Source organism: Pyrgilauda ruficollis, unplaced genomic scaffold (assembly GCF_017590135.1).
Source record: "Pyrgilauda ruficollis isolate IOZ18807 unplaced genomic scaffold, ASM1759013v1 scaffold69, whole genome shotgun sequence".
Classification (NCBI taxonomy): Eukaryota; Metazoa; Chordata; class Aves; order Passeriformes; family Passeridae; genus Pyrgilauda; species Pyrgilauda ruficollis.
The window spans coordinates 1,124,368-1,136,685 of record NW_024528710.1 but is presented as its reverse complement, the minus strand read 5'-3'; the positions used below and the strand labels follow the sequence as shown (position 1 = coordinate 1,136,685).

General features: G+C 48.5%; 1 protein-coding gene across 1 annotated transcript in view; it reads left to right on the top strand.

Annotated features, from left to right (window-relative positions):
* The window catches only part of GALNT17 (polypeptide N-acetylgalactosaminyltransferase 17), a 225,535-nt gene that overhangs the window by 84,872 nt on the left and 128,345 nt on the right, over positions 1-12,318 (top strand). The window contains exons 4-5 of the mRNA XM_041484915.1: positions 1,101-1,275; positions 2,894-3,091. Coding sequence (XP_041340849.1) covers positions 1,101-1,275; positions 2,894-3,091 — 373 coding nt within the window. The remainder of the gene's footprint in view (positions 1-1,100; positions 1,276-2,893; positions 3,092-12,318) is intronic.

Sequence of the window (12,318 nt, the reverse complement as noted above, 5' to 3'; positions counted from 1 at the left end):
TTTTACCATGTGGATGATTAATGGTGACTCTTTTTTTCCCCTCTTTATTTTTATTCCAGGAGAGAGCAAGAGAGTGCAGTGAAGGGTAGTAGACTATAATTTGAGGTCACGGATCATATCTTCATTTTCTGCAGCCCTGAAGCCTCATAGGGATGAAAGATACTCTGAGGAGCTGCTTTCATGGTGTTGAGAGTTTGTGTTGGTGCCCAGTGGCTTTGCTGAGCTTTCAGAGCTCCTCTCTCCAGCAGACCTTTGTGCATTGAGCTGGTGCAACAGGCACTGAAAGGACTGAGGCTCCTCTGGCAGAGAACTGGCACTTTTCCAAAGGGTTGGAAGAACACACTGGTGTTTATCCTTTATTGTAACCTTCCATCTGCTTCCACCTTCAAAGCCCTCTGGGTCTTTCATGCTCAGATCTTGTACTCTGGAGGATTTCTGTGCTGGGGGTGGCTGAGGGCTGCAGGTCCCTGAGGGACTCAGGCACTGCACACACAGGCCTGGGAAAGCACAGGGAAATGAGCTGCAGTGAACACATGGTGGGAGGATCTTCTGAACAAAGCCAGAATCCCTTTCATCCCCTCACAAAAGCAAGGGGAATTTCAACTTTTCTGGTGGCAAAACAAACAGCAAGTGCCAAGGCTGTAGTGGTGAGGCTGAGTGAAGAGGGCAGTGAAGCTCAGACATGGTTTTGATGTAGTCTGAGTCACTTTGGGTAGATTTTGCAGCATTTCTAGCAGTGCTTTCAGCTCAAACCTCCACCAGGAGTTCAGAGTGCTGCCGTTTGCTGTCCATGGATGAAGTCTTTCTATCTTTGTGTTTCAGTTCCATTCCTTTTAGTGCAGAGGACTGTAAGTGGCTGAGGTGGCCCGTGGGCTCCTCAGTGGCCCAACAGCAGCATTCTGGGCTACCTTGAACCTCTGCTGTGTGGGTTGTGCTCAGTCCATCTCGTGCAGACCAGCACTGCTCGAGCCCAGGTGATTGTGTCCCTCAGGGGGTGCAGGGTGCTCCCCAATGATCCTGCTGCAGCCCCTCCCCAGGGTGGGTTTGTTCCAGCTGGGAGCTGTGTCCCTGTCCCACGGGCTGTGTGTCCTTGTCCCCAGAGGAGCTGAAGGCGCCGCTGGAGGAGTACGTCAACAAACGCTACCCGGGGCTGGTCAAGGTGGTGAGGAACCAGAAGAGGGAAGGGCTGATCCGGGCCCGCATCGAGGGCTGGAAGGCTGCCACGGGCCAGGTCACCGGCTTCTTTGATGCCCACGTGGAGTTCACTGCTGGCTGGTAGGTGCTCAGGGGCTTGCTCAGAGGGGGCACTAACCAGGGGAACAGCCTCCTTTTGTGTCCCTACAGAATGGCACACAGGTCCTCTGGCTTGTTCAGCACTCATGTGTTCCTGCAGAATGACACACAGGTCCTCTGGCTTGTTAATCCTTCTCCAGGATTCCTTCTGGATTCCTTCTGCATTGAATGGCATGGTGGGAATATACGAGGAGAAATTTTCCTTGCCCTTGTTCCTTGTAATCCTTCTCTATTCCTTCCCTTTGTGCATGCACTTTCCCTGCTCCCTGTTTATGTTTTTCAGGATGATTTGCCATTCCCTTAGCCTTAAGTAATTCCTGCAAGTTGAAAAAAGCCCAGGCAGCAAGGGAATGAAGGAGAAAGTGTTTCCCACTTCTTGTCCAGTGCTGGATCCCAGAGGGGAAGGCCCAGAGGCTTTGGATTGATTTGTTTCCTCTGCTGCTGGGAATAACAGCAGAGGTGCAGAAGCAGCAAAAGGTGTCTCATAAGGATTTTTTTCAGAGAGGTTTAGGACATTAGAGCTCTAGTGGCTTAAGTTTGAATCTTTGTCATGACAGGAGCCTGAAAGGGAATTTTTTTCCTTTAACCAAGTGTAAAAAGTAAATGGTCCATGTTTAGAAAAGTGGAGGTGGAAGAAGCTAAACTTGTGTTGAATTTGAACACAGTAACAGACACAAAACCCCCTATTTGCAGCTGTTAAAGGCAGAGTTGTGCACAGCTATTGCATCCTTTTTAATGACAGTGCAGCTGAAGGGGGTATTTAGGAGCTGTTTGTGATGTTGGGATCTTTATTCCCAGTTGAACATTCCTCTCTCTGGTCACTAAATCCTCACACCTGATTCACTGAGGAGCTCCCACTGACTGAGCTCTTGAAGCTCTTTTCTAGGGGTAGAGAGGGGACATTTCTGCACTGTGGGCTTGACTCTCTCTGAGTTTCCCACCTGCTGCTGTTACTGGGGGCACTGAGAGTGCCAGTTCCCCCAAATTCCCCCTGGTGTGGGCACTGACCCCAGGGCACTCGCTGGCTCTGGAGCTGCAGAGGTGAGGCTGAGCACACCCCCTGCTCTGAACACGTCCCAGAGACTAATTTTTTAGCTACAGAGTCATCAAACTGCATCCCAAGGGAAAAAAGACCCTCCAAACAGTCCTGCTTTCCGGAATGTGCCTGTTCTGCCCAGGGTTTTGAGGTGTGGGGGAAGGCTGGACGAGTTCCAGCGTGGTTTGAACCCAGCACACCCTTCCTGGCCTTCCTTTACAGAAGGGAAGGTTTCCAGCCTGTGGACCAGGTTTGTATCCATCACAAGGAGAACATGGACCTGGGTGGGTCCAGAGGAGGAACACGAAGGGCTGGAGCACTTGTGCTGTGAGGACAAGCTGAGAGAGTTGGAGTTGTTCAGCTGGAGAGGAGAAGGCTCTGAGTGGATTCCAGAACCAACGGGAGCTCCCAAGAGAGCTGGAGAGGGACTGGGGACAAGGTGGAGGGACAGGACACAGGGAATGGCTCCCACTGCCAGAGGGCAGGGATGGATGGGATATTGGGATGGAATTGAGTGGAGCTGCAGTGAACTGAGGCTCTCTCTGTGCTTTGCCCCTTCCCCAGGGCAGAGCCGGTGCTGTCCCGGATCCAGGAGAACAGGAAGAGGGTGATCCTGCCCTCCATTGACAACATCAAGCAGGACAACTTCGAGGTGCAGCGCTACGAGAACTCGGCCCACGGCTACAGCTGGGAGCTGTGGTGCATGTACATCAGCCCCCCCAAGGACTGGTGGGATGCCGGGGACCCCTCCCTGCCCATCAGGTACGGCCGGGCTGGGGACACTCACTGCCCAGGGCTGGGGACATTCACTCGCTGGCTCTGGAGCTGCAGAGATGAGGCTGAGCACACCCCCTGCTCTGAACACGTCCCAGAGACTAATTTTTTAGCTACAGAGTCATCAAACTGCATCCCAAGGGCTGGGCACCCACTGTCCAGGGCTGGGGACACTCACTGGGCAGCACCAGGGGACAGGGAAGTATCCAGCTGCTGAGGGAGCCTGTGGGAGAGCTGGACAGGGACACACAGCACCCTGGAGTTGCAGGGGAAAGGGGAATGCTTCAGACAGAGTAGGGTTAGGTGGAATATTGGGAAGGAATTGTGTCCTGGCAGGGTGGGCAGGCCCTAGCACAGGGTGCCCAGAGCAGCTGTGGCTGGCCCTGGATCCCTGACAGTGCCCAAGGCCAGGTTGGACACTGGGACTTGGAGCAGCCTGGGACAGTGGAAGGTGTCCCTGCCCATGACAGATGTGGCACTGGGTGGGATTTGAGGTCCCTTCACACCCAAACCTTTCCATGGTTCTATGAAAATGGAGGAAGATGAAGTGAGGAAGCCACTTGGAGAGGTAGGGACAATGTCATAACCCCCAGCACCTCTGTGACATGGGCCAGGGAGGGTTTGGAAGGGTGCAGGGATTTGGAAAAGGGTGTTGGTAACAAACCCACTGGGGAGGTGCAGGAGCTGTGCAGATCTGTCCAGGCTTGTGTGAAGTGCAGGTGACAAGGTGGCTTTGCCTCAGTTCCAGTGTCCAGTTTGTGCAAACCAGGAGGAATGAGGAGATGGTTCCCATGTGCTGAGGGTGGATCCATGGAACACAGCACTGCGTTCTCCTCAGTGCAGAGTCCCTCTCCTCCCAGGGCAAGCTTTGGAAAAATGTGTCTCGGGCTGTTGTAACACTCCAGCTGAAGGGTTGGCAGCTCTGAACTGTGCTCCAGCCCTGCCAGGCTTCAGGGGTGGGATGAGCCCAAAACAAGAGCAGGAGGGGAGGGAGGAGCTGGCTGTGGGTGGGAGCTGGGGCTGCTCTGTGTGCGCAGCTCAAAGAGGTTTTCCCTTCACAGCCCCCAAATACCGCAGTGATGCTCTGATCAGGAGTGGTGTCTGGCCAGGTGGGTGGGATCCCCCTGGATCCTGACATGGTTTGTCTGGAGAAGCCTTGTCCTCAGGCACAGAGCAGCTGCATGAGTGCAGATCCCTGCCTGGTGGGAATTCTGAACCCAAACAACTCTGTTTTGGTCACTGACATAATCCCTGGAAGCTGAAATTAGGTCTGTTCCCGTTCACACAGAGACTTCTTGTTACTCCTTTGGCCCCCTTGTCCCAGGCAGCACATTCAGCCTTCAGTGGGGGGATTAGTTTAGTTTGGACTCAGTTTATTCTGGACAGGAGTCAGGGCTTTGACAAATAAACAGTTATTTTAACCAAATTCAGGCTGCTGGACTTGTTAAAGGAGGGTTGGGCCATGCAGAAGGCAGAGTTGAGGAACCCAAGAGCCTTTGCAGGTGAGGTGTGAGCAGAGTGGTGCTGGCAGCTCCTGCTGCAGCCTCTGGAGGGTGATAAAAGGGATCAACACTGCTGGGATAAACCTTTCTCAGCCAGTAAATATAAAAAGGAAGAAAGAAGAAACTCTTTTACTAAACTAAAGTGGTGCACTTGGAAGATACAGGAAAAGTTTTGGCACAGGGAGTGTCCCCTGTGATTGTGACACCACCCTGGGAGCTGGCTGTGCTTCAACACTCTCAGTGGAGGTGACTGAGGAAACTGGGCCCCCAATATGACATTTAAAGATCTGGTGACACCTTCTGTTCTGTTGTGCTCACAGAATGGGGTCTGAGTCTGTGTCATGCACTGGGGGGTGGTCAAGGACAAGCTGGGGCAGAGCCACGTGGGGAGGGACAGCCTTGGTTTGGGGAAGGTGTGTGATGGCAGGGGAGGTGAGGTTTGGTTGGTTTTTGGAAGGTGTTTAATGTTGGTTTTGAAAGGTGTTTGATGGCAGGGGAGGTTTAGTTGGTTGGTTTTTGGAAGGTGTTTGATGTTGGTTTTGGAAGGTGTTTGATGGCAGGGGAGGGAAGGTTTGGTTGGTTGGTTTTTGGAAGGTGTTTGGTGTTGGTTTTGGAAGGTGTTTGATGGTAGGGGAGGGGAGGTTTGGTTGATTTTTGGAAGGTGTTTGATGGTTTTTAGAAGGTGTTTGATGTGAGGGCAGGTGAGAAGGCAGAGGTTGGTGAGCTGAGGAGTTTCTGAGCTGAGGAAACTGCTGTGGGGAGCTGGAGGGTTAGGTGCTCATGAAGAGATGGAGTGGGGAGGTCAGGAGGATTTTGGTTCTTTAGGATGTCTTTCCCCAGGCTCCCCAGTATGAACCAGTTTAGGGGTTACCAAAGAGCCAGGAGTAAACGGGGTCACAGGGATGTTGGACACTCCTCACAGCTCCACATCTCACAGCACATTTCTTTTCCAGCTTTGGTGCTGAGAGCCAGAGGTGCTGCCTGGGGGTGGATCTGCTGCTGATCTGCAGTAGAAATGAAGGGTTTGCTCTGGGGTTTGCCTCCTGCTGGCCAGCAGGTTCTGTTAGGTAGTTCTGGTGCTTGTTTTATCTTAAAAAAAATGTAGGGATGGTGCTAAAATCTGGACAGGGCATTGAGCATCACATCTCTGCATTTCAGCTGATGGCAAACACTGGCAGGAGGAGCTGGGAGAGGATTTTATCTGAGGTTCCCACAACCTTGGTGCACCCCTCACATCCCTTTTGGAGACAGCCCTGGAGCAGGGAATGCCCCATTATCCCCAGCCAGGCAATCCCAGGGGTCTGCCCCTCAGCTCTGAGCACTGTTGAGTGGAAGGAACATGAAAAAGAGATCAGAGCATGGTTCTGGAGACACCTTTGTTAAAGGCATCTGAAATGTGGATTCTGCTGCTGAGGCCCCAGGGGTTTCAGGGAGCCAGGGGGAAGGACACAGCCCTGAGACACCCAGGAACCTCCCAGCCATGTTAAATAAAAAACAAGCAAAACCACTGAAATAACATTTTTGTGTTAAACCACTGAAATAACATTGCTAGCAGGCACTGGGGGAGGATCAGCAGGAAGATAAATGGGCAGTGTCCCCAACAGGAAGCTAATGACACGTGCTGTCCTGTTGTGTACCCACACACAGAGGAGAAAGAACGACTGCAGTTATTTCTTTGTCACATCATGCTCTGAAAATCCTGCACTTGGTAGCAATGTTTGCATGGAAGGGATGCAGTGCAGTGCTCCATGTAATTATGCATGGGATTAGAGGAAATTTGGAAATTATAGCATACAGAGGTACATTAGTTTTTAAGAGATACTGTAGGATAAAAGGGTGGGAGTGAAGTAAAGCAGTTTATTCCCTGTTTTTGGGTTTACTCTTGGTGCATAGCGACTGTGGCAACCCCAGGAGAAATTCCCTGCCCACCAGAGCTGCTCCAGCCCTGTGAGCCCAAATACATTCAGTGGGGACTGGAGACAGAATATGGGAATGTTTTGGGGCAGATTTCTCTCCTGGCTAATTCCCAGATGTGATTATCCAGGCAGAGAGCTGATGGCCTCTTTGAAATGAAATTTGTCTAAAATATGGTCCAGTCTCAAACTGGCTCCAGGCTCCAGTAATATCCTGCAAGAAATAGCCTCCCTTAATCCCTGGGAGAAATGCTGCTGTAATACCTGGGGTCTGCAATACTGCTGTTGTATTTTTGTCACCTTAACATTTAAAATGCTGATACACCAAAGATCCCCCCTGTCTCAGCACTAGCTGGGACTGGTTTCACAGCCAGGCTTTCCTTGCCAGGCTCTGCCTACCTCTGTGCAGGAGATAAATTTGTGATTACAGGGTAATGGATCATGTCTGAATTAGCTCTGCCAGAAAGGCAGACAGAAAATGACATTTAAAATGGTCATCACAGAGATCCTGATGTCCAGCAGAGTGAGCTCCTGCAGAGCTGCTGGGATTTCCTGGTGCTGAGCTGTGTTAGGAGGGGATCTGTGCCTGCATTCCATGCCTGGATGGGCTTTGCTGTGGAGATGTAGCCAGGATTTATCCAGATATTGGTCAGAGTTTGCTGAGGGTCCAGAAGACCTTTGAGGCCACAAAAAATGGAAGAAAGCTGATGCTTTCAGAGTCCTGTGGGAAATCCAAGCGAGATCTTTGGAGAAGATCTGCTGTGAAACAGCGGATTGATGACCTGCTCCTGGGTATCCCACAGTGGGATCCAGCTTTTTAGCATCTTCAGCAATGATTTCTTTCCCACTGACAGAACATGAGCTTTTTTGAGGTTCATTGAGGTCTGGAGCCTGTTGTTTCACTGGTGTGAACCCCACAGCCAGCAGCTCCTCCTGCCTGACCTGGTTTGGTTGTGTCACACCAGCTTTGGTCAAAAAGCTGCTGGAATCTGGAGATTTATGGCTCCAAGTGCTAATGGTGCTTCAGGGGCAGCCCCAGGATTTGTAATTACGGGTGTGAGGCATTGATGGCTCCAGGAGAACAATGAATGCTTTCCTACCCTGGGTCTCATCCAGGGGCCACAGGATTCACAGAATCACAGAATCACTGGGTTGGAAGAGACCTTCAAGATCATCGAGTCCAACCCAGCCCCAACACCTCAGCTCAACCCTGGCACCCAGTGCCACATCCAGGCTTTGTTAAACACACCCAGGGAGTGAACACTGAGCGGCCCTGGGGTGGGGGACACCCAGCTGAGCAGGGAAATGGGCTGGACACATGTTCTGCTGGCAGGAATTGTCAAAGCACAGCTCTGCTGCCTGGTCCTGCTGTCACTGCACTCACAGAGCCCCTGAGGCAGCAAAAGCTCTCCAGAGCCTCAGGTCCAGCCCTGAGCAGGTGCCCCACACTGGGAAATGCCACATCCACTCCTTTTCTGAGCACCTCAGGGGTGCTGACTCCACCACCACGCTGGATGGACTGGATTATTTACAATATATTGAATTTCCTGACTTTCTCTTTGCGTTTTCCACGTGTGGCTGTGCAGAGCACTGGGGGCAGAGGCTGCAGGGCTCCCTCAGTGAGCAGCCCCCAGCTTTCAAAACATAAAAATATATATGTAATACAAAATAAAAATTTTAAAACAAAAACTTGAGTTGCCACCCTCAGTGAGCAGCCCCTAGAAGGTGCTGGGCTGGAGGAGCCCTCAGGTGGCTCCAGAGGTGACAGGAAACCTCTTCCCAAGCCTGCCAGGCATGGATGCAGCTTGTTAGAACCCTAAATACTAAAAATTTTAAACTTTCTGAACTAACAAATTCTAACCCTCAAAAAAGCATAAAATTTAACCTAAAAACCGTAAAAAACATCTAAAATTAAATAATAAAACTAAAATTATAAGTATGTAATTTAATTTAAAATGTATATCACATAAAAAACTTTAAATTTTAAGTTTTAAAATATAATAATATATATGTAAAACAAAAAAAAAGTTTTAAATGAAAACTAATCCTTCTTCATAAATAGTACCATATAATTAAACAAAATCTACATTACAAAACGTAAATAATTAATTAAGTTAAAAAGAAAAATAATTTAAATATAATTAAATCTTGTATATGTTTAATTAATTATTTATAATTAATTACATATATTTAATTAATATTAAATATAATTAAATATTCTTAATTAAATAGTTTTTCCTTTAAAAGCCTTCTAAAAATAAATACAAAACTATTTCATAACTTATTAATAAAATACTATAAAACTCACAACTTCTAAAACTATAATATAAATAAAAAATAATAAACATCTAAATCTAAACACAAAATACCATCTCAAACAACTTCCATCCCAACCCTAACAAAAACAAAAATAAGTTCAAAAACTAACACCAGCTTTTAGGTTAAAGAGGACTTCGGACAGGGCTACGCTGCAGATGTTTTATGTGGCACTTCATCTTTACTGCTGCTGGAAGACAAAAGCTCATTTAATTAGAATTAAGATCATTGTGAGGAGGAAATGGAGTTTGAGAGTTATGGATTGTGAAAGAACAGAAGGGCTGATGGGTTTGGAGTTTTTATAAAGATGAAAATAATGTTAATTAACCCACCCAATTACCTGCTGCCTCAGCCTCACAAATGCGAATTTGCTCTTGCAATGTACTTAGGAGAGAGCAAACTTCATCCCAGGTGTGGGAATGATGCAGGGGTGGAGATGGGAAAAACAGAGGGGTTTTAGGTTACCGAATATGGCCCAGGAGTGAAGGTTGTTTTGACATTTGTTTTTAATTAAAGTGTTCCTCAGTCACAGAGCTCAGGTGGTGCTGAGCTGTCCCTCTCTGGGGCTGGGCTTTCATTTGGGGTGGGATCATTATTATATTTATTTATTCATTCCAGAAACCACTAGCTATTGATTTTTCCATGGGGCTTCCTGCTGCCCTCATCCCATGATGGTGTTCAAAAGCCCAAAGACTCGTTGCTTTCTTTATTTTAATTAAATAAGTGCTGTTTCTTTCCTCTTTTAGTCCAACCTCTGAGACTTCTTTCAGGCCACTGTAACAGCCTGAAACTTCTGTGCACAGACTCTGGAATAGCCAGAGGAATAGAGATCTTGGGAATAACCTCTGCTGCCATAAAACTATGGAAGAGGATCTCCATGGCTGGGACAAGACGTTCCTATAGCACATCCCCACCCTTGCAGGGTTAGTAAGGTGCACATCAGACCCTCAGTAGCAGATTTACACAGGTTTGCTTAAACTCTTATAAATAATTTCACCACCACAGGAGTGCTCAAGGTGACAGGAGGCACCTCAGGGATGGTACAAACTGTTGGACACAGGTGTGAAGAAAAGGCAGAATTTTAAGGACATTTCCTGGGTTTCTGTTGGTTTGTTTTGAAAAAAGTCTTGAGGTCTTTGTACAAAATACTGAACATTTTTAGATTGGTTCTTTCTGGCTTTAACATCTCCAAACTGTAGGAAGATTCCTGATTCTGTGTGAAGATGGTTTAAAATGTTCTCACTCTTCTGGCATTTGGAAGTTGAGGGGAAGATTTCCACAGGAGCCAAATTTGGGGTGGTGAAATGAGAATTTGTTTTTGGAAACCTCACCTGGAATGTGTGAGAAGATGCTGGTGTCAGGTGTTGGATGGCATGGCATGGCATGGCATGGGTGGGAATGTCCCAACAGCTGCAGGCAGCTGGTGGAGCTCTGCAATGGCTACATATAAAACTTAGATAAAATTTAAATCAAACAGAAAGGTGAACTGTGGGCAGTGGTGATCGGGCTCTGAAGCTGCTCTCCTTGAGGAGGTCAAAGAGACCAAAGTTCTGTGTTGGCCACCCAAATGTTTCATCTCCCTTGAAGTCTGGTTCTCCTCCATCCCTGCACTGGCTGCAGTTCCATCAGCACCATTTCCACCAAAATCCATGGAGCCCCAAAGGAATTTGGGCCAGACCTTGGTCCAGCATGGGAACAACATGGATTTGTCCAAGGCCAGGCTGGACAGGGCCTGGAGCAGCCTGGGATAGTGGAAGGTGTCCCAGGCAGGGGTGGCACTGGATGGATTTTCAGTCCCTTCCAACCCAAACCCTCCTGGGATTCTGTGGCTCTTCCCCAGGCAAGGTTTGGCTGGTGCTTCTGGAAAGAGCTGCTGCAAACGTCTTCTTATGCAAACACCTCAAGAAATCAGACCCATCCATCCCTAGCTCCTGGAGACTTGTGCTTCCAGGGATGTGAAGCTGAAACCTAAGGTTTGATCACTCCTGGCTGGCATGGATAATGAAGGTTTCTGAAAACCTGAAAACAAATAACAGAAGAATTGCAGAATCACAGAATAATTGAGGTTGGAAGGGACCTTAAAGCTCATCTCATTCCAGCCCCTGCCACAGGCAAGGACACCTTCCACTATCCCAGGCTTCTCCAAACCCTGTTCAACCTGGCCTTGTAGAGAAGAAATGGAGGTTGGTTTTTTTTTTTTTTGGCTTTTTTTTTTTTGGTTTTTTTTTTTGTTTGTTTTTTTTTGTTTTGTTTTGTTTTGTTTAATTAGTGTCAGTCTTGTTTGTGCTCAGAATGTAGGAGAGGGAAGATTTAGGTCAGAATCACGACCTCAATAACTTTGTCATCCATCTCCAGATTAAATTAAAACCATCAAGTGCTTTATCAGCTTCTAAAGTACTGCAGCACTCTTCAGTGTTCTCAGTCTGGGTTTTCCTTTTAGTGCTGAGGGTTTTTTGGGGATAATTTGAGGCCATGTAATAAAAAATTTAATTGATTTTCTCGATTTTTATGTTAACAATACTGGGAGGAGTGATCCTCAACTGGCTGCACAAAGTGACTTTCACTCCCTGGTGTGCTAATTTGAAACTGTTAAACTTCCCAGAGATTCCCTGTGGCATGAGAAGGGTGCCATGGACATGTTGGAGCTCAGGTTGCTGCTGTTGGGCCTCTTTATGAGGAATTCTTCATCTGCTGGTTTTTAATGTCGCCTAATTTAGTGCCAAGTGTAAAAGAAGGCTCTGCAATACTTTGTGATGGTGTCAGGTTTTACAAGATGGCAGATTGATGTCACTGCCTGGGGAGCCTGTGCTGAGGGTGCACCTGAGGTTGGTGCCCCTGGAGCTGGCTGGCAGCAGCCCAGGGATGAGCAAGCTCCCCGTGGATGTCAGTGCTGGATCTTCTTTCTGTAAGAATACAGGTCTCTGTATTCTTAGAGGATTCCCGTTAGGACTGGCTGCATCCAGAGCAGGAGATCCAAACCTTGCTGAAACCTGGCAAGGTCCCCTCCCAGCCCCAGGGTTTGGGAGAGGGCCCAAAGCTGTGTGATTCTCTGTGAATTAGGGAAAAGCTTTTGGAGTGGAGGATCTGTGTTTGTGCAGCTTCCCAGAGTCATGGGCAGAGCTGTCATCAGAGCCACCAGTGTTGTCACAGGGACAACAGAGGGACCTGGATGGGCCTGGCTGCTTTGGCCAAGTGACCTTGAAGAAGCAGTATTTGAGCCTCTTTGAGTGAGACATTTGGGGCATGGAGTGGGATTTGGGTTCAGTATTAAATACCTGCCCCAGAGAAGCTGTGCCTTTCCAGGAATGGGGGAGATCCACCCTGGGGTGCTGAGCCTTCAGTCCAGCTTGGTGCAGGTGGAACCCCCTGGAGCCCTGCCCAGCCTTGGGAGGGACTTGTCACCAAAACATTTCCCTGTTTTGCCTGAGAAGGGGCTGTCTGGAGTCAGGAAAGTCATTTGGTGGTTCCCTGGCTGTTCCCATGA